This window comes from Wasmannia auropunctata, unplaced genomic scaffold (genome assembly GCF_000956235.1).
Source record: "Wasmannia auropunctata unplaced genomic scaffold, wasmannia.A_1.0 LD336050.1, whole genome shotgun sequence".
Taxonomy (NCBI): domain Eukaryota; kingdom Metazoa; phylum Arthropoda; class Insecta; order Hymenoptera; family Formicidae; genus Wasmannia; species Wasmannia auropunctata.
The window spans coordinates 1,480,203-1,501,298 of NW_012026840.1; the positions used below are offsets into that span (position 1 = coordinate 1,480,203).

Sequence of the window (21,096 nt, forward strand, 5' to 3'; positions counted from 1 at the left end):
TAAAATAAATGAATAAATATATATATATATATATATATAAAATTGTAAAAAATTATTCGCTGTACAGTTTATCAAAATTTTTGGAATGTGACAACAATTGCGTCAACACATTGAAATCTTCCTAGATATCTTAAGATTTGTACTTTGTGTGATAAATCTCATATCACAGTGTTCGACAGTGCTTTCACGGTTTCACCCATTTGTACGAACCGTAATACGCGAAATTATTCTTCTTCGCCATTTCGTCGGCTTCTTTCGGTCCTCGGGATCCATATCTGAAATTTTTAAACGAACAATAATATATATTTCGCACGCGTCAGAAGTACTTGCGCTCCGCGCTTACGTACTTATACGGAATCGGCTGAATGTTTTCCTTTTCGATTCGATGAAGCAGCGGCGTGAATATCCGCCACGCCTCGTGCAACTCGTCGTTTCGCACGAAATGCATTTGCGAACCGCAAAAGACATCCAGAATTAATCTCTCGTAGGCGTCCGGTAATTTAAGACCCTGGAAGGAACATAATTGTAAATTAAATGAGAATGACGTACCTCTACCGCATATTCAATCTTTCATCTTCAACGACAAATTCTTCGACGAAATTACCTTGTATCTGCTGCCATAAGTGAAGTCCAATTCCGTCTCTTCCATGTCGAACGTGATGCCGGGTGACTTCGTCATCATTTTAATGTACAACGCCTCGCCCGGTTGCACCCTTATCACCAACTCGTTCCTCTTCGCCTTCCCGTCGAAGATATCACCCGGTACATCTTGGAACTGTACTCTAACTTCTGCCTTCCTCTCGTTCAGAGCTACGCGGACATCGCGCGGTGGATTAAAGAAAGGGAGTTTTTTATTTAGCCGAGAAACGGACCCATTTTTTCTCCATCTTACCTTTTCCGCATCTCAGGATGAACGGTACACCGTCCCACCTCTCGTTGTTTATCTTCAGCACCGCGAACGCGAATGTCGGCGTGTTCGATCCGGCTGGTACCGTTGCGTCGTCCAGGTAGCCCAAACGCGCCTCCGGATCCTCGGCGTTCGGATCGCCGACGTACTGGCCGAGGACCACCTGGTCGAGGTGCACGTCTCTGATGCATCTGAGTACCTTCACCTTCTCGTTTCTGATGTCGTCCGGTTGACAGGACGCCGGCTTCTCCATGGCCACCAGGGACAAGATCTGCAGCAGGTGGTTCTGCATCACGTCCCTGATGATGCCGAACTCGTCGAAGTAGCCGCCTCTACCCTGAGTGCCGAACGGCTCCTTGAACGTGATCTGCACCGAGGCTATGTTGTCCCGGTTCCACGTCGGATTGAGCACCCTGTTACCGAATCTCAGTGTCATCAGATTCTGCACCATCTCCTTGCCGAGGTAGTGATCGATACGGTAGATTTGCTCCTCGCTGAACAGCGTCGCCAAGTGGTCGGAGAGCTTCTGCGACGAGGCGGCGTCGCGACCGAACGGTTTCTCGATTATAATTCTCGTCCATCCCCTGAAATTTTAATATAGATACGCTAAATATATACTAGATATACATTCTATATATTTATGATTCAATGAAACAAATAAAGGGGGGAAGCTACTTTATAAGATTTAAAAAAACGGTGATTTTTAAGAATTTTTTTTCAACTGAAATGAAACTAAATAATTTCAAAAGTTTAATAATGTTTTACTGTATATTTAAGCAATAAAAAAATTGTTTTATTAATAAATAATAGAATGTCTTGATAACGTTCGCGCCGCTGGAGTTGTGTACAATCTAAGAGACGTAATTTTCGTCTGAAATGAAAAAACCAACTTTTTTCTTAATTTTTATAAAATTATGTTCTATATAAACTAACAATATTATTAAAAAATTAAATTAAACAATTTTTTTGCAAAAAAAGATCAAATTTTTTCATAAAAATTTTAACTTTTTTTTGTCATAACTTATCCAATTTTAAAAATTTTAAAGTTTTGTTAGTTCATATAGAAGATAATTTTATAAAAATTAAAAAAAATCCACCTAGATTGTACACAGTCGAACAACTCCAGCGGCGCGACGTATCAAGACATTCTATTATTTATTAATAAAAAATTTTTTCTTATTGCTCAAATATACAATAAAACACTGTTAAACTTTTGAAATTATTTAATTTTATTTTAGTTAAAAAAAATTCTTAAAAATCACTGTTTTTTTAATCTTGTAAAGTAGATTCCCTTCTTAATTTGTTTCATTAAATTCTAAACATTCTATTATTTATTAAAAAACAAACATATTTATTATTTATTAATAAAAAATTTTTTTTCATCGCTCAAATATACAGTAAAACACTGTTAAATTTTTAAAATTATTCATTTTTATTTTAGTTGAAAAAAAATTTTTAAAAACTGTTTTTTAATCTTGTAGATTCCCCCCTTAAAACTTCAGAAATAATTATATAATCTATTTTTTCTCTTTTCGATTCTTATGTATTGTCCGCTCGTTGCTTATCTTGCTTTAATATGGTTATCTTTCTTATTTAAAAATTTTCATATATCAAAAATTCGTGCTTACTTCTCTGCCATACAGGTAAGTCGAATGCGTATCGTGACGCATTCGAACACGCTCGGTGGTAGTGCCAGATAGAACAACCTGTGCGCGGTGTCCCCTTGCTCGAACTTTTGTAATTCACGATTCAACAGCTCAAAGTCTTTCTTCTGATCGTAGGCGCCAGCGACGTAATGATTCAGCTTCCAAAATTCTTCATATTTCTTCGCCTCTTCGGACTTCACTTTCATGTATGGATGGCATTTCTCACGCAATTGCTGTACTGTCAATCTGCTTCTAGCGTAGCCGACGAAGGTAGTTGGCTTCGGGAGCAGATTGTCTCGGAAGAGCCACCAAAGAGTCGGATAGATTTTCTTCTTGGCAAGGTCACCCTTTTCGTAATTCACAAACGCAATGTTTAGATTAAAAGTTGAAAATGAACTTTTATAAATAAAAATTATTGTATATATTCATTTTATTTATTACATAGTCAATCTCCATAAAAATTACAATCAAATTTTTATCCGAAGAAAAAAATAAAATTTCGTTACTTTGCATATTTTTTTTTATGAAACTCACGGATGCTCCGAAGATGACAAACACATGCGGAATAAGCCTGTCAAAATGAGTTCCCTCCAGATGATCCATTTCTTCCGATTTCAGGGATTGCCTGATATACTGCAGGCTCTCCTCCGTTGATGTTCCTACGGTTAACATTAGTTTTTATTTTATTTTATTTTAGTAACAGTACACCTTTATTTTATGCTATTTTAATTTTGTAATATTTATATAACGCAATTCATCGAATATCGTAAATACCTATTTCAACGAATTAATTATATTTATCAATAAAAGTTTCATTGTGTATCACTTTTTTAATTAAATATTCAATATTTCATCAGTCGCATACAGTTAATTTGTCATTTGTGTTTCGTATATATGTGTGAATAAGTGGAGAATTGATGACAAAGCATATCTTTTTGAATTTGCACGATTTTCAAATAGACACGAAGTTTAAAAAGGTATAATAATGCAGACACTTGACGAATTCATTACTGAATTTAAAAAAACAATTGTGTAATGATTTGCAAATGTATGATGCTTTTTGCGTCATCTTTCTATTTGTAAAATCAAATTTTGAGCCAAGACAATATGACGTGTAATCATTTAAATATTATGGACATATCTATCTATATGTATTTATAAAGAGATAAAACATAATCTTTAATATATCAACTATTTTAATAGTAATTTGTTTTATAAAATTAATTTATGCGGTCTGTTGTTTCACTAATCAACAACACGTAGAATTTCTTATGAATCACATATTTTTCATACCAGTGGCGACGGTGGCAAAATTTTCTGTGCGGCATTCAGTAACACTGTATGCAACGTACATACATTCTCTAAAAGCCCTACTGAGAGTGAACCCCTTGTCCATAATCTCAGTGATTACAATCTAAAAGTGACCTCGAAACTAGTCTATTACATTTGTATCTCTAAGGCGAGAGAAGGCGACAATTCATCACAATTTGTGTGATTAATGCAATTAGGTAATTAAAAATTTTTTGGTAAAATCGCGTCCGTTTGTGCACAGAAACTGCGGTTTTCTCTTTCACTAATATGCAACACGTAGAATTTCTTATAAATCACATAAATTTCAGAGTTTTCATACCGAAATAGTGAATTTCCTGCGCGGACATACAGTAACACTATCCAACGTATATTCTGTAAAAGTTCCACCGTAAGTGAATCCTTGTCTGCATTCTTAGTGTTTAAAATCTAAAAGTGACCTCAAAACTAATCTATTACGTTTATGTTCGTGTCAGTTAACATAAGAAAAAAATATCTTTTAACGTTTACAAGAAAATAGTTATGTTTCCTGTAATTCGACATTTTTCGAAGATAACTGCAAGATTTTTCAAACACTAAAAGCACAAATTGCAAATAAGAATAATTTTCCATAAAAAAAAATCATGTATGTCATACAATGTCCATGCACAAGTTTTTACTTAAAAAAAATTATTTAAAAGTTAAATGAGATTTGATACTTGACACGTAGAAACAAAAAAAGAAAACAAAAAAGTCTAAAAGTCTAAAAGTTTTCGGCCCAAGGATATGATAAAATGAAACAACCATTTTTAATTTTAAATATAATCATCTTTTGTTTTAATATAATTTTTTAAAAGAGTAAATTAATTTTTTTATACCATAAAAAAATATTTCAAATTTTTATTCTTGTGATTAAAATTGTGTAAAATGATTTAACATTATGGAGCTCACTTCTTCACATCACTGGTTTTTTCCACGCAAATTGGACTTCAATTTTAAAAATAACAAATAATCACTTTTATTTTATAAAAAAATTAATTCATCGTTCTAAAAAAAAAATAAAATAAAGGGTAGTTGTATATTAAAAAAAATATAAATGATTGACTTTATCATCTTTTACATCCTTGGGTCGAAAACTTTCGGACTTTCGGACCTTACTATCACATATATCATGTGAAGATTAATATTAAGATTAACGTCTTCTTCGAGAAATTTAAATTTATATAGCATGCTTTGAGGTGTCAAAAATATTCAATAGTCATCACATATTTTATGTATATTTCACACTTAATCACACATAGGTTACAGAATACTTAATATCACTCATACCGCTATTACTCATAATGTGATAAAAAGTAGCGGTAACGCATAATAATCATTTAATTAACATTTCTTAAATCGTAAGTCTATAAACGTTGAAAATCATTAAGCTTTCGGTATATTTATCGAGAAAGGAGAGACCGAGGGAGAGACGAATGAATTTTGACAGTATAAATTTATTGCAGACAAGAGATTCTGACACGTGATATCATTGATCAAAATATACGATTGCTAGTCGCGTATATGGCATTTTAATTCAAATTTCGCCACTTTTTTGGGGGGACGGAAATACGACACGCAAACGTGTAGTTTCGTGTTTCGAACTTACTCGTTAAAATACTCATGGTTTTTCACGGTTTACGAATAAGTCGCACGGAAGAACAGGAGTTGCACTAAAAAGGTCACGTGATCGACTGACTATCGGTGTCACAGCAGGTCTTGCCGATCTCCTTCGACAATCTCGCCGCTTCACCAGCGGAACCTCGACTGAACGTCGGATTTGCCTTGCATGCGCGTACCACGTGCAATCAGGCAAACGTAAACGCTTACGAGGCAATTGTGTGGAGTGGTGCCCTCGATGATAGATAAACCGATCATCCAATCGTTTTCCATAAAAAAAATATGATTCATTATCTCAACGCGAGTTATATTTAAATCAACAGAAACGTAGGTAAGAAATTATACGAAGGAGGTTTCAAAGTGGCGCTCAAAGAGTCAAAGTGTTATTTGCTTATAACAGCATTAATAGTAAACAGTTAATTAAGCAATATAATAAACGTAATAATTTTGAGTGTAAATATATTATTTAAGATAGTTTAATCATTGATTTAGTAAGTATATGCTACTTTTAATATCTCTCCAAGTAAATACTCTTATCGATAATATCTAAACAATTACAAACGCCATCTTGACGTCTTTACACGTAATTTGCCCCTTCCTATTGTTAGTTTTTATTGCTAGTTTTCTGTACGTCAGCATATTTCCTGGCAATCACTCGAATGCAAATAAGTTTTTACATGAAAAGAACGATTTTGTTGAAAGGTCTAAAAATTTTGCTGAATATATAAATCTGAAAATTAATTCTTATTGAATCATCAAAAAATTGTGTTGGAATGTTAACAAGTGATAAGTATTGCTATAAAACGTTTTGATATTCTAGCAATTATTTTGACTTTCCGACAAAATTATTTTGATTATTGAACAAAAATTCTTTTCAGATCTGGATCCAGCAAAATTGTTCTTTCCGTGTACCAAGTGCAAATGAGATAAGGTTTTACCAAGTTCTGATAGTCACGTGGAGCATTCAATGTGATGGAATAACAAGTTTTTTTTACCTGTGAATTAATCTGATTATAACGAGTCGTAAGTCTAATCGAGAGTTTTATTTGCTGTTATATTTTGTTTACATTTTGTTTATATTTTGTGACAAGAGTCGCGCGTAGATTTCTGTTTGCGCAAGTGCAACGTACACTGTGTGCAATGTATTACCTACTGGAGAACGTACGACGCATGGCATAATGATGATTCATTCTTGTGTATCAACAATGTATGTAATAAGTTGCTAAACTCTTGCAATTCGCGCAAAACGCTATTTCTAAACGCCATTTCCACAAACAAAGAAACGGAAACGGCGGCCGTTGGAAACCAACGAGACACCTATGCGAATTCTAATCCGATCTCGAACATCACGGAAACTGAACCGACAATTACGCGAGAGATACTGTATAGTATTATAGTGTATATTATACTCGCATTGTATATTATGGTGTACACGGAAAGAACAATTTTACTGAATTCCATATCTGAAATTGAGCAATCCATATTGAGCAAAATAATTTTTGCTCAATAATCAAAATAATTTTATGCGAAAGTGTCAAAATAATTGCTAGAATATAATATAAAACGTTTTATATCAATGCTTATCAGTTTGATAACATTCCAACAAATTATTTTTATGATTTAACAAAAAATTATCTTCAGATCTGTATTTAGCAAAATTTGTAAACCTTTCAACAAAACCGTTCTTTCAGTTTATTATTATCGTTATTATTATATAGCTATTATTATAAATAATATTATAATTTATGTAGAAATGTGATGGTGAAGACGCGTATATAATAAAGCAAAAAGTAAGTCGCGCTTAAATTCTCTTAAATAATAAGATGTGTATTGTTCCTCCATTCATGTATAGGAACCACAAAGAAATGGGAGAGTATTCACGAATTGCAAAAATAATACTAATAATTCATTTTATTATCAAAAAAGTTAAGGATTAACGTTGCTCATTTTTTTTATTACGCACGCGTAAAAACTGTGCACGCCACGCACGGATCATGTGTGCGAAGATACTCATAATATGTGCACGCTGTACGTCTCATGATAACGATGACTGGCAAATCAATGAACCGCCATCAGAGTGCCAATGAATGCGCGGTTCTTGAAATAACATTGTCGCAATGTAGCGAAGTCTTCTCGCACTTCTATTTTTCAAGGACGACTTCCAATTGCTCGTGACAGTTTTCGTTTTTATCCGACCAATTCCCTGTTTGATTTCTCGCAATTAGGGCTTTAAGATCTCCGCGGTGTTTATGGCACGTATCTGCTTAATTTTGAAAATGATTTCGTACACAATTTTTTTAAAATTGATTCTTTATTACATTTCATTTCTTCTAATACTTATCTTTCTTGCCAAATTAATAATAAATATAATAACAGCGTAATTTTGTTGTCCGATCGATTTGATGGAAACACACATGTGCTAATTTACGCCGATTAAAGTGAAAGAAATTTTTCTCATCCCAATCAACACTTTATCAACTATAAAATCACATCCTCTTTTTGCGGCAGCGATTCATTTAACATCGACGATACGGAATGAGATTTGTCAAACGTCAAGAAGGCATACACTTCTGCCTTCGCACACAATTAATAAAATTGAACGAGTTATTATAACTGTAATCTTTGCCGATACAAACGTTTTCTAAAAATTAAAAGTTGTCGAAATACAATACATTACAGTTTAAATTACAATAATAATACGTTCGGGGTTAAAACTTTAACATTGGTTAACATTACGTGCGAAAATTGCAAGCGCACGAATATCGGAACATGGCAGAACGTGAGAGAATTTTGAAATTTAAATTCATTGTCACTTGAAATGCGCATAAGATATAACATCGTGACACAGTAAGCGTAAAAAATGAGTTTGAATTTATCTAAAGGCGTCGGTTTCCTCTTTCTTATCCGCAATAAAATTTGGATCATTTCGTATCTATCACTGTATTGCAAGGATCGAAATTGTATCATATTTTGTACGTATGTATATAATATACAGCTGTATTACATTTTCTCACGCTAGAAAAGAGTTCAGTAATTATAACGATAGAAATAACAATACAATTTAACCTCCTAATTAAGACAATCAGCAAAAAATTAATCCATGTTTTAAAAAGTTATTTTAAAAATGTCAATGATAATTGCGTTTTGACATCGCTGATGGCATTTTATTAAATTTTACGTAACGAAAGGTGAGTCACCATAATTATAAACGTTTACGACGAAAGATATGCAGAAACATAATTGCATTTGTGCAATACGTGTTTCTCTTCGTGTGCCTCCGGCACTAAGTTAATGATGTGGACCTACTTTTCAAGGCAGCCTGCGGCTGCGAAACATTCTGTAAATAAAATCGTGTCAAAATCTAGAACAGCAAAGCCGTTCTCCAACTTCGAAACGCGTTTTTTTTATGGTTGCGTTACAAAAAAAAACTTACGTACGTCTTTCGCTTTTACCGTATTCTATTCTTTACTTTCAATATCGCAATTTTCAAAATCTCAAACGAAATAACTTTTCGTAGAATATCCGAATATAATTGCGTGCTAATCGCGCAAGGCAACAACATAATAGTCAATCATATAATGACAATCTTGTTACATGTTAAAATTCTTGTGATAAATAATTATATAGTAGTATCATATAATGACAATCTTGTTACATATTAAGATTCTTGTGATAAATAATTCGTATGATTTATTAAAGTTATATATACAAAATTTAATAAATAAATTATAAATATAATTATAATATATTGACTTGGCTCATATAATTAAAAAAATAATGAAGTATCAAACAAAGGGCTAGTGAGCCTTGCACGAAGTTAGTGCCAAAATTACATATATTTAACACCAATAATTATCACCCAAACGTTTAAATATATGTAATTTTGGCACTAACTTCGTGCAAGACTCACTAGCCCTTTGTTTAATACTTTATAAATATAATATTATTATATTTAGCAACTATTTAAAACTATATATCTATAAGTATAATTACAAAGTATTTTATTAAAAAATATATATGTATACACATATTATCTATTTCAAAATATATATTTTAAATGAACAAAAAATATTTGTAGTTGATTATCTTTTAGAAAATGATACATGTTTAAGTCTCATAATAATCTTCCTAATGGTGCAGAGTAATTAAAGAAATTTGATGTACGGATACTGCAATTATTTAAAATTATATATATCTATATAATTATAAAGTGTTTTATTTCAAAAAATATGTATACACATATTTATCAAAATTATTTCAAAATATGTATTTTAAATAAACAAAAAATATTTGTAGTTAATTATTTTTTAAAAAATGATACATGTTGATATAAAACGATCATGTTTGGGTCTAATGATAATCTTTATAAAGGTGCAGAGTAATTAAAGAAATTTTATGTACGGATACAATTAAAATTATATATATTTATGTAATTATAAAGTGTTTTGTTTCAAAAAATATGTATACACATATTTATCAAATTTATTTCAAAATATGTATATTTTAAATAAACAAAAAATATTATATAGTTGATTATCTTTTAGAAAATTATACATGTTTTTATAAAACGATCCTGTTCGAGTCTCATAATAATAATCACCATAAATAGGTGCAGAATAATTAAAGAAATTTGATGTACTACAGATACAAACTGCGTAAAAAATTTGCCAAAACTATATAGTACGTATCTCGCGATATTAACGGACAGACAATTAATATACTCGCCGCTCGCGTCATTAGCGTGTGGAATGTTTTACGACGCGCGGCGATCGCCTGAGATCGCGTGAGGAAAAAAAAAACATCGTACGATGCATTATCGAAGAGCTTCCGCGTATCACGCTCGATCACAATACGTCACCGCATTTCAATCGTAATATAAGTTTCAATCTCGGGAGAGTCGGGAGAATATATGATCTCTTTCTCTTTTTTCAGTCTCTCTCTCTCTCTCTCTCTCTCTCTCTCTCTCTCTCTCTCTCTCTCTCTTTCTCCCGCCCTCCCCCGCGACTTAATTTTATCGATGAGCCGTTTTGCGCCGTTCTCGAAAGCGCGCCGTTATCTCCGCCGTTAGAGATCCGAAAATGTGTGTATCGCGCGCATTAAAAAAAAAAAAAGACGTCATCCTCGATTTGATATAGACTCACTTCTCCGATGCTCCGCCATTCTTGGTCCTTTTGAATCTTTTGTCGGCTACTCTGCTCGACGCGATAGTGCGCGATTCCCCCTTCGCCACCTTTTCGACACACACCTAGCCGAATATACCGCGGTCCGTTCCCCGCGGTGTGCGCGCGATGGCCTTGCCGCCAAAACGACACCGTCACTCGCGACTTTGAGGTTAAGCGACAATCGCGCGAGCGAACACGGACTACGTTTTTTCTCGTTTTCCTCTCCGCACCCGCGCGGTACTCCTCGTCGCCCTACCCCGAAGACTCGCCGTGTTGCCCCGTCCGCGCGATTTCCTTTATCGGCGCGATTAGTACTTGGACCGCTTAGACACGCGCTTGCTTTGATTTTGACTTTTTTTTTTTACGCGAAAGAGGAACAGAGAAAAAGCGAGAGAGACGCACATTTTCTCTTTCACGTATGAAATCTGTTCCTACGCAATTTTTCATGTATTTCATTAAAAAAAAAAAAAACGGAGCACGTGTCCTGGAGGAAAGGAGGGAGGAGAGACGCGAGAACGCGCGCCGAGGATTGGCGTTCGGAGATTTATTTTAATTGTTTTTCGATTTGTTTTGATGTCGAGAAACTGGATTTCGCGTTTGCATATACTGTGACATAACCGACATAACGATATAATTTTATGCGGCGTATCACGTCACGCAACACACACGCGCACTTGTCGCGTGTCAAATCGCGATTCGCGAATCGCGAAAACGGGATGCCGCCGATGGGCCGGTTGAAAGTGAAAGTGAACCCTGCCGCCATCTGGTCGCCCGTGGCTGCACTTTCTCGAAAGCTGACTACTCACTTAACCTCACTTTACGCGATTGTTTTCTTCACGCGATTTTTGTTGTCGCGGCGAACTCCGGCAGAAGCTCTTTGCAGGAAAAAATTAATGTACGCCTACAAGAAAAGTTTGACAGCTATAAAATTATATCTTACCAAGTACAGTCGTGCCTCTTTATGTCGATGTAAAAGTTACATGCGTTCGATTCATTCCGAATCTCATTGAGAATCTTAACCTCACTTTGTCGAAAGAACTCACAATTTTACGTTATTTTACTGTAATAATTATTTATATAATGTTCTCGTTTACATGATATTATATTTACAATATTTATGTTAATGTCACAGAGAGAGAGAGATGAAATTGACGTCGATATTGTTTCGTAACGCGAGACAACCACAGAATGAGAACAAGGTACCTTTCAAGGCGATTTTGCCGCTAAAATTAAGGGATTTCGTGAGCTCGAAGGGTCAAAAGAATGCAGGTACATTCGAAGAGCAATTTTGTTGCACCCTAGTTTTACGTACAGTCGTGGACAGATAGGTTGCGACCCATTTTTTTTTTATATAGGTTTCTAATATATATTTAATGTACGTAATATATATTTCATATAAATATATTAAAATATAAAATATTAGATGACTAATATTTTGCAAATGCGAACCACGATGTACTATCTTTAGTCTAAAGAGAACAGTATAACACCAATCGCGTGGTCCGCATTTGCAAAATATTAGAGGCGTTTTGAAATCTATAAAAAAAAAAATGTCGCAATCTATTTGTCCACGACTGTACTTACGTTTGTTGGGATACAGCTGATCGTGGAGTTGTGAGCTTCGCTCTGCATGTTTCTCCGCATGTCTCATTATTTGTTATAATTAACAGTAATATCAATATTCCAGAAGACTTCATAATTAATAGTAATATCAATATTTCAGAAGACTTCATAATTAACAGTAATATTAATATTCCAGAAGACTTCATAATTTCACTGTATTTTTGTTTCCAGAAACGCAGGGATGTTTACATGAAATGACCTTGCTTCTGAGGTGTCTCGAGGAGAATGACCCTGAGAACAAGAGATGTATCCCGCAGTTGAATGCATTGAATCAATGTTACAAGACTTATGGCGACAGTACGAAGCATGGGGGGGTACGGAAGCGTGCTTCCGTGAAGGAGCAATCTGTGCCTGTACCCAACAGTAAGAACCTCACACACAAACAGATTACACATCTCTTACGAAGATATCCAACGGTATAACGCCCTTCTCCCTGTAGTGCTTCATTCAATGTCGTCAACATGTATTGTGAAACAATTTGAATCGTTACTTTTCATGCAAATGCATAAAATGTTTCTGTACATACTTATGTGTGAAGATCGATAAATAGCTTTATTTCAATTTATACAATTGTTTGTTAAAACGTGTACATGATGATTTTTTTTTAATTTAAAATAATTATTTTTCATTTGTAACATCGGCGATGTCCTCCCGATGTTTATCTGACACCGTTTGCAAACGTTTCAACGCGAGCCGTTTCGAGTAACCTAAACGTAATACGTAATTTATTATGCAGGAGAGCACTGAGATCTCACTTTACAAAGTTGTACGTCAGATACATACGGATTGGTTCAATGTTGGAAATAATTGTAGTTTTCTGTATGACATCCAACTGCTGCTCGATTCTTCGTAAAGCCTTATAATTCTCCAACTGTCCGTCTTTGTAGTAGTAATATGTACAGAATAAGGTTACAGCACAAAGTGTTAAGGCAATTTTTCTGTACAACCATGTTGTACTCAGCAGGTGCACCTGTGAGAGAAAGTGAAAAGGTGTTTATTTTATGAAAAAAAAAAAAAAAATTTTTTTTAACATTAACGGTAACGATAACGTCGTTATTTAATTTAATAATAATTTATTGCTATCTCTAATATGCTCAATATAATATCATATAAATGTGAACATTGTATGAATAATTATTACAGTAAAATAATATCAAATTGTGAATTCTTGCAACAAAGTGAGGTTAAGATTCTCAATGAGATTCAGAATGATTGAACGCATATAATTTTTTTTTATATAAAGAGGCACGACTTGGCAAGATATAGTTTTAGTTGTCAAACGATTTTTGCTAGGCGTACATTAATTTTTATAACAAGGGTAACGAATTTATCGTTATCTTTATCGTTACTTGTTTATTCTTTTACTTATTTTATATTCTGAATTTATTTTTTGAGAACTATTTTGTCTATATCTCTCAGGCTACATTCTGATTACCTTGTCGTCTGGAGACTGAAGAGTAATCTTGTCGTAATACTGAACGAGTATTCTCTCAGCCACTATATTTAAGCTTAGGATACTAAAGAGCGTGACTCTTGCGTCGACCGTTCTTTTCGAGGCACTGAACAACGCGCAGAGAATACAGCTGACGGTGTAGAATATAATGGATTGAAACCAGGACACCTCTCCCATGATCCAGCCTTGGAAGGTGCGTATATACGAGAAGATCTCATAGAGCAGCTCCTTCTGGTCTTTAGCCGATTCTCTGAAATGGATTTAAGAGCTTGAAATCGACATTTCGTAGCAATTATTTACACGTTTTTGTTATTTACAAAATTTTCAAACGTTACAAGAGTCATCTTTACAAACTCACTTGAAATCCGACACCATGTTGCTGACCGTCTCGGACGAGGTTTTTAGCACAGTCCCGAGTTCTTTGCCGTGATCGAGAAGCTCGTTCTGAATACGCAAACCCTCCTTCTGACTGTTCAATATCACACCTTGCATTTCCGATGCTTCCAGTAGTTGATCCTTCATTCGGGAGGACACTTGAAACAGTCTAGATTTAAATGTGGAAACAAATGGATTTCTCATTTTTGTTTGTATCTTACTAATGTGTAAGAATATTCTTAGGATATTGCATATTCGTATTATTTACAGCTTTATAGTGCTATCAACTTCAGTTTGCCAAGCCTCGTGATTCAAAAAGAAACAGATGTGAGTTGCGTGAGTGTAGAATTCGTTGTAAACACTGAACGCCCGGTCTGCCATGCCGCCAATGCAGTTCCTGCGAAATAAATATCAGCCGACTGTTTTCGCACGAGCTTGCAGGCGTAAAACATAAGTGATCGATAAAGGAAAAAGAATACTTGTTTTTACCGACGCTCGTCTTCGGTTTCACTGAGATGGCAGTCGTAGGTCGCGTGACCAGAATCCTCCAGGAAACAGTTTGCCAGGCTCAGGGCGAGAAGCGAATGCTCGTGGTCATTCAGTTTGTCGCAATTGTGCTCCAACGCTTGGATCGCGGTGTGCCAACATTTTCCGTGCTGCGGCAACGATGACTTCGCTGAAAGGATGTGCTTTTTGTCAGCTAATCACATATTTATCAGTTCTCGCTCTGTTTTAACTCCTCTCTCACCTTTTATCAAAGAATATTCTCTTTCTCCCAAATCCCTCAGGACCATATTGCCACTGCAGGTGGCCCATATTTCATGAGTGACGAATAATAAAAGCCAAATCATCTTGAAATCAAATGTACGATCCCCTCAGATTTTGCAAGTTTTCAGAAAATATGTACGGTCCTACATTCTGTCGAATGAAACAAAACTTCTGTTGCATACTATGTATATAGAAAATCATATCATTTATATGTAACAGCTCAAAGGGTGGGTGAAAAGTGACGAACAGAAACAATCGCACCAGTCATTTAAAAGGCAAAATTAATCGTAAAAATATGGATGTGATTGATAATCATTTGCTTAACGAATCCACGGATCCAAGCTCTTAATTGTATATTGCGGTCATCCACATCATCCACACATCACATACATACACTTTTGAACGATAACGTGATAAACAATTGAAGAGGAAAAAATTATTTAATTAAAATTTCAAATTCGAAATCTATCGAAGGTAATTGAAATTAACAAAGCTTAAATGTATACGGGGGTTGAACCACTTTATTGACTCGGAAACACTGCGAAAATTTAAAAAAAGAGAGCATAAAAATAATTTTGATTCTCGATATTTGCGAACGAGAATCTGCACGACACTAATTAGCTTTTTGAGCCGCGTATGCGATTGATTAAAGCACACATCATTCTCACACGATATTTACGTTGATTATTTGAAGTTGCTGATGGCAGTGACGCATTTTAGGCGAATTCGAGCGACGAATTCGCATAGGTACATATTTAGATTTAAAAACTCGAGAAAACACTAAGCTGCAGCGTCGGATTTTGAATCGGCTTTGCAACGGACACAGTTCCTCGATTGGCGCAATCGCGGATTGACCGTAAACAGCTGCGCCGGCCGGAGTCGCCGTACATTAGCGCCCTCGCGAAGCTCAGCGGCGGCAGGAGGAAACGGGGAGAAAAAGCGTCGAGGGTAACACGGGGGAAGAGATGCAAGAGATCACGTCGTAGAAAGAAGGAAACCCGTGGGGGGAGGGGGGAACGGAGGCTGCACTTTTTTTCGTGCTCCTCGCTCGAATGCAGAAAGTGCAACTGGAACGCGTTCGATCGAGAGCCGCCGACCGTTTCGAGAGTCGCGATATCGCGATTTCTCGAACAGTGGCCGGCCACACAGTGGGACGCGTCGTGACGAAACCGCGAGGGTCGAGGGATTCGAATGGTTCCGCGTCGCTCGTCGAGATTATCACCGCGGGTCCACAAAGTGAATCGAATATTTGCCTCGTAAAAGCGTCGGACGCTCAATTCGACATTGGACGATGTAAGACTTAATGTGGACTCAATATGACTCAATTCGACTCGATGCGATGAGAAAGAGAGAGGGATCGTCATTGCACGCCGCGGTCCTTAATTTGGTATTAACGATTTGGACGATTCGAACGGAATCTCCTGGAATCGAGCAACATCGTCAATGTCGGTCATTTCCTCGTCGAATACAAGCAGAGCTCGCAGCAGTTGGCAGGTGCGCTATCGTCAAATATATATATATATACTTGTAGCTTAATTTTGCGTCAATTTTGCTCCCTTTGAATCTTCTTCTCGCTAAAATCAATCGTCGCGACAGTTATTATTGTCAACTTTACATTTGCTTCGGCAAGCAGTGCCGACGAATTTTTGCACTCTTGCATTTGAAATCTGACGCCTTAACAATCTTAACTCTCTCTGCCTGTTTTAACCGCTTGTTTCTTACATCGATTCTCCACGAATGCTATTTTATGATATATTTATATCACGTTTATAATTTTTGAACTGACGCGTGCGATATTACATGTGTCGATCGAACATACCCAAGTTCCTCATTGATTCCGTAGCGCTAAAAATTCTCCAGAATTACGGATTTTTTAATACTGTTTTGATGATTATCATAAAATGTCTTATAGGTTCATATAGGATCATATCCATAATGTATAACATTATATTAGTTGCGATATAAAGATAAAAATGGATTGATATGATCCTATATATAACATACAATATTATTATGTAATATATATTTATTCAATAAATATACAGGGTGATCCAGGTCACCCGGAGGAGCCGGCATCTACGTATTCCTCATGAAAAACTGAATTGAAAATGTTAATAGCAAAATGTTGAGGTGTCAATAGTTTTTGAATAGTGAGCTGTTGAAACTGTCAAACCATAAGGCATTAAGAGCGCACCGTCAGGTGTGGCGCATTAAATCGACGATCGGCCGGCGCGCGACGGGTACCGCTAAACGGCACGGTGCCGAACGAATACTGCAAAGGTTTGATGAAATCTCTATTAACATTTATTGCTCTTATTCTTAATTTGAGTCCAATATAATTGTAGAAAAGTCAATCGCAAATTCAACATCATTTATATTAATAGAATAAGTATGAACTCTTAAAATACATTTTATGTATTTTAAAACAATTAAATTAATTAATTAAAATTAAAATTAAATTATTTAATTAAGTAATATTAAAAACATCAATCGACAAACATTTTTTATTATTTCCCTTTCCTGTCAGAAAAGTGAAATAATAAAAAATGTTTGTCGACTGATGTAATTAATATTACTTAATTAAATAATTTAATTAATGTTGATTTTGTTTATTAATTTATTCGTTTCTAAATTAAATGAATTTAATCGTTTCCTGTCAGGAAAGTGAAATAATAAAAAATGTTTGTCGACTGATGTTTTTAATATTACTTAATTAAACAATTTCATTAATATTGATTTTGTTTATTAATTTATTTGTTTATTTTATTTTTAATTAATTAATTTGATCGTTTTAAAATACATAAAATGTATCTTAAGAGTTCATACTTATTCTACTGATATAAATGATGTTAAATTTGCGATTGACTTTTCTACAATTAAATTGGACTCAAATTAAGAAAAAGAGCAATAAATGTTAATAGAGATTTCATCGAATCTTTGCAGTATTCGTTCGGCACCGTGCCGTTTAGCGGTGCCCATCGCGCGCCGGCCGATCGTCGATTTAATGCGCCGCACCTGACGGTGCGCTCTTAATGCCTTATGGTTGGACAGTTTCAACAGTTCACTATTCAAAAACCATTGACACCTCAACATTTTGCTATTAACATTTTCGACTCAGTTTTTCATGAGGAATACGTAGATGCCGGCTCCTCCGGGTGACCTGGATCACCCTGTATATAATTATATCATGTAAAATAATGATAATAATGATATGCAGTATTAGCAACCAGAGATAAGTTTACGAGCATAAGATAGGAAAGTAAACGTGTACAAAATATTAAATGATCATTTAAAGCGTTAGAGTCAAAATCTCGTTTAACGAGTTCTTAATTTTTACAGCTACATTAACAGAATTAATTAACCCGAGAATGTCAGTTTCAAACATCATATTAGCAATTAAAAGTATGTATATTTTATAATTGATTCAATTTGTTTCTTTATTCACATACGTATTTATTACAATAATATATAGAATTTTAATATGAATAATAAATACATACACATGTGCTTCGTAAAGAATTTATCAGCTTTATTATTGACAGTTTAGTGAATTTATCACGATTTAATGCCTTCGTTAGTAAAAATTTTAACCTTTAAATTCAATTTATGTAGAACATGTCATCTTTTAATTTTTACTTTAATAATTCTTTAAAATTTTGATATTACATTCAGCCAGATCATGTAGACAATTTTTGATTATCGTCTATGTCGACGATCGGAAATTCACTAAAATTATCATTATCAGGTCACATTAATGGTTTTTCATTACCCATTTAATTGCTGCCGCTCAAGGTGGCAAATATTATCGGCTGCAATGCTCGACATCGATTTAACGAGGGTACATCGGTGCGCCATTAAATCCGAAAAGCGAGACCGCCGTGTGTGTGTCGAAGAGGAGGGGGGGGGTTTCGCGATCGAAGCGGCGTCGCGGCGCCGCCGCTGGCGAAACGCCAGCGTCGCTTGCCATTGAATTCGCGCGGACCGAAAATAAGTGAGTCGGTACGGTAAACATCGCAGGCGGTACAGTGACACGTACGGGTTCGATCTCCTCGCGCTTGCCTCTTAAAGACCGGTTTAACCGAACGCGAGCGCGGGGACATTTCGGGATCATTGTTCGGCTGTCCTCCCTGTAACTCGCCAACGAGAGACGGCCAGCCAGCGGCCAGAGGCGTATAGCTGCAGAGGGATGCAGCGTATGCACGCGTGCACACATACACGCGCGCCGTGCGTTTGTGTCTGATCTATCGGACGAACACATGCAGCTCTCTTTGTTTCCTGCAGAATTGGCGATGATTGGCGCTTGTAATAATAACGTTAACAACCATCAAAGACTGGTGAAATTAGATGATTCAATCTCTGCCTGCATGCGATATCAATTTAATTTTAACATCACACGGAAAGAACGATTTTATTGGAAGGTCTAAAAGTTTTGCTGGATACAGATCTGAAAATTAATTCTTGTCATGAATCATCAAAAAATTTTGTTGGAATGTTAAAAATGCAATTGCTTATAAAACGTTTCGATATTCTAGCAATTATTTTGTCTTTTCCCACAAAATTATTTTGATTATTGAACAAAAATCATTTTCTGATCTGGATTCAGCAAAAGTGTTCTTTCCGTGTAAATCGGTTTTAACGCCCACAAAAAATATTTAAAGAAAATCCGTTAGTCTCCTTTGTTTAAATCTTGAATTTTTATTCTTATTCTATCTTTATCTAAGATCTTTGTTACAAGCAGACAGATAAATATTATAGCGTTATTAATGTAATTTTTATGCTCGTGCATTTGCACTGGTTATCTGATTATTTTGAATATCACTCCAAACAATTATTTTGACTTTCCCACAAAATTATTTTGATTATTGAACAAAAATTATTTTCAGCTCTGTATCCAGCAAAATTGTTGCAGTTCTAATATCTCTATTTAATTTCTGAATTCTTTTGTTGCTCTACATGGATATTAATAGCATGCAAACAAAAGAAAAGATATATAAGAAAATATTATACGTATAAAGTACGAAATGTACCTTACATGCTTGAGAAATTGGGAAGACACATCTAATGGGGAAAAGCTACGCCGCTAACCTAATAACGTAAAGTCGCGAGTGACTTATAATGGATGATTATGCTCTCCTTGACTATTACGTTTATTCTCGGTGACATTTGGAATAGTCGGCGGAATAGACTGTTTAATAGATTGTCTTTATACGACCGGTGTTTCGTAATGCTTTTGACGTCAGTTCCCCCGTGATTATTATATTGTTACCGTCGCTCCTACAACTCCCTGATATAAGATATATTAATCAAGCAACTGAACATCCGACCCAATGGCATTACGCACGCACTGCGTTGTACAAAAACGTGTGTATACGCACAGTTACACGATCGACAAGTGGAAAAATCACCGCGCGATTTATAGCGGAATACGTATGTGCAATGTGTACATTTGACGTATGCATACACGGAAAAAACAATTTTACTGAATCCAGATCTGAAAATAATTTTGTGTGAAAGTCAAAATGATTGCTAGAATATCAAAACGTTTTATAGCAATGCTTATCAGTTTTAACATTCCAACAAATTATTTTGATAATTCAACAAAAAATTACTTTTAAATCTGTTTTCAGCAAAATTTTCAGACCTTTCAACAAAATCATTCTTTCCGTGTATACGTTACACATCCTTTTCACCCACGCGGTCCCTGATTTATTGCATAACTCCTCGGGATCTCCTGTCGGGAAGACGCTCAGCTTCCCTTTCTCGCGCAGCCCGCGGCGATTTAATTTAATGGGGGCAGCATTGTGCAGTGTGCGAAGACTAAAAATTATCGATATTCCGCGTGGCGGACGAGTGATCTCAAGGCCGCAGACGGCGATCGATCATCGGGAGAAACGCAGCGTCAGGAGACGCGCGGCGGCACCTCCAAGACACCCTAGGGGAAGGGGGGGAGGGGGAGGGGAAACATCGCGCGGGAGAGGAGACGCGATCGCGCGAGAGGAAGGCGGTGACCGATCGATCACCTGAGCCTCGACGACGGCGCGTCCCCGTGCTATTGACAAAGTATATACACTATCGTATGTGTGTATATGCCGCTGCCGCCGGAGCCGCTCATCCGCGTCTCCATCAGCCCGCTTGACGTCAAGCTCGTCGCCACCGCTCCCCGGCCGCCGCGCGGGGGGATTAAAAATATACCCCCGACCGAACCCTCTCCCCCCC

At 35.8% G+C, this 21,096-nt stretch overlaps 3 protein-coding genes across 6 annotated transcripts; 1 reads left to right on the forward strand and 2 right to left on the reverse strand.

Moving 5' to 3' along the window:
- Nucleotides 1-27: 27 nt before the first annotated feature.
- LOC105451571 (glucose-6-phosphate 1-dehydrogenase) lies at nucleotides 28-11,272 on the reverse strand. 2 transcript variants are annotated; one of them, XM_011692105.1, is made up of 7 exons: nucleotides 10,641-11,272; nucleotides 3,088-3,212; nucleotides 2,536-2,900; nucleotides 893-1,491; nucleotides 605-810; nucleotides 348-508; nucleotides 28-275 (listed from the first exon to the last, which is right to left on the reverse strand). In XM_011692105.1, the coding sequence occupies exons 1-7, from the start codon at nucleotides 10,657-10,659 to the stop codon at nucleotides 185-187; spliced, it is 1,566 nt and encodes a 521-aa protein (XP_011690407.1). In that variant the 5' UTR covers nucleotides 10,660-11,272; the 3' UTR covers nucleotides 28-184. The 2 variants fall into 2 exon arrangements, with proteins under 2 accessions (XP_011690407.1, XP_011690408.1); XM_011692106.1 differs by lacking the exon at nucleotides 10,641-11,272 and adding an exon at nucleotides 5,489-6,203.
- Nucleotides 11,273-11,362: 90 nt separating this feature from the next.
- On the forward strand, nucleotides 11,363-12,849 carry LOC105451569. 2 transcript variants are annotated; one of them, XM_011692103.1, is made up of 3 exons: nucleotides 11,363-11,604; nucleotides 11,794-11,930; nucleotides 12,456-12,849. In XM_011692103.1, exons 1-3 carry the CDS (start codon nucleotides 11,378-11,380, stop codon nucleotides 12,704-12,706), a joined length of 615 nt encoding a protein of 204 aa, XP_011690405.1. In that variant the 5' UTR covers nucleotides 11,363-11,377; the 3' UTR covers nucleotides 12,707-12,849. The 2 variants fall into 2 exon arrangements, with proteins under 2 accessions (XP_011690405.1, XP_011690406.1); XM_011692104.1 differs by having other exon boundaries at nucleotides 11,363-11,556.
- LOC105451568 lies at nucleotides 12,811-15,773 on the reverse strand. 2 transcript variants are annotated; one of them, XM_011692101.1, is made up of 8 exons: nucleotides 15,560-15,773; nucleotides 14,861-15,030; nucleotides 14,602-14,788; nucleotides 14,381-14,509; nucleotides 14,096-14,281; nucleotides 13,720-13,987; nucleotides 13,068-13,254; nucleotides 12,811-12,991 (listed from the first exon to the last, which is right to left on the reverse strand). In XM_011692101.1, the coding sequence occupies exons 2-8, from the start codon at nucleotides 14,961-14,963 to the stop codon at nucleotides 12,903-12,905; spliced, it is 1,149 nt and encodes a 382-aa protein (XP_011690403.1). In that variant the 5' UTR covers nucleotides 14,964-15,030; nucleotides 15,560-15,773; the 3' UTR covers nucleotides 12,811-12,902. The 2 variants fall into 2 exon arrangements, with proteins under 2 accessions (XP_011690403.1, XP_011690404.1); XM_011692102.1 differs by having other exon boundaries at nucleotides 15,549-15,773.
- Between the last annotated feature and the right edge of the window lie 5,323 nt (nucleotides 15,774-21,096).

Bases quoted from the DNA above. Each gene is read 5' to 3' on its own strand.
- LOC105451568 (XM_011692101.1), bottom strand. From the start codon at position 14,963: ATGATTTGGCTTTTATTATTCGTCACTCATGAAATATGGGCCACCTGC. The intron at 14,789-14,860 runs GTGAGAGAGGAG...ACATCCTTTCAG, and splicing joins AGAATATTCTTTGATAAAAG to CGAAGTCATCGTTGCCGCAG. The intron at 13,255-13,719 runs GTAATCAGAATG...TTTCTCTCACAG, and splicing joins TTCAGTCTCCAGACGACAAG to GTGCACCTGCTGAGTACAAC.
- LOC105451571 (XM_011692105.1), bottom strand. The intron at 1,492-2,535 runs GTAAGCACGAAT...TTAAAATTTCAG, and splicing joins CTTACCTGTATGGCAGAGAA to GGGATGGACGAGAATTATAA. The intron at 811-892 runs GTAAGATGGAGA...ATGTCCGCGTAG, and splicing joins CATCCTGAGATGCGGAAAAG to CTCTGAACGAGAGGAAGGCA.
- LOC105451569 (XM_011692103.1), top strand. From the start codon at position 11,378: ATGCCGCCGATGGGCCGGTTGAAAGTGAAAGTGAACCCTGCCGCCATC. The intron at 11,605-11,793 runs GTACAGTCGTGC...TTAATGTCACAG, and splicing joins ATAAAATTATATCTTACCAA to AGAGAGAGAGATGAAATTGA. The intron at 11,931-12,455 runs GTACATTCGAAG...TTTTGTTTCCAG, and splicing joins GAAGGGTCAAAAGAATGCAG to AAACGCAGGGATGTTTACAT.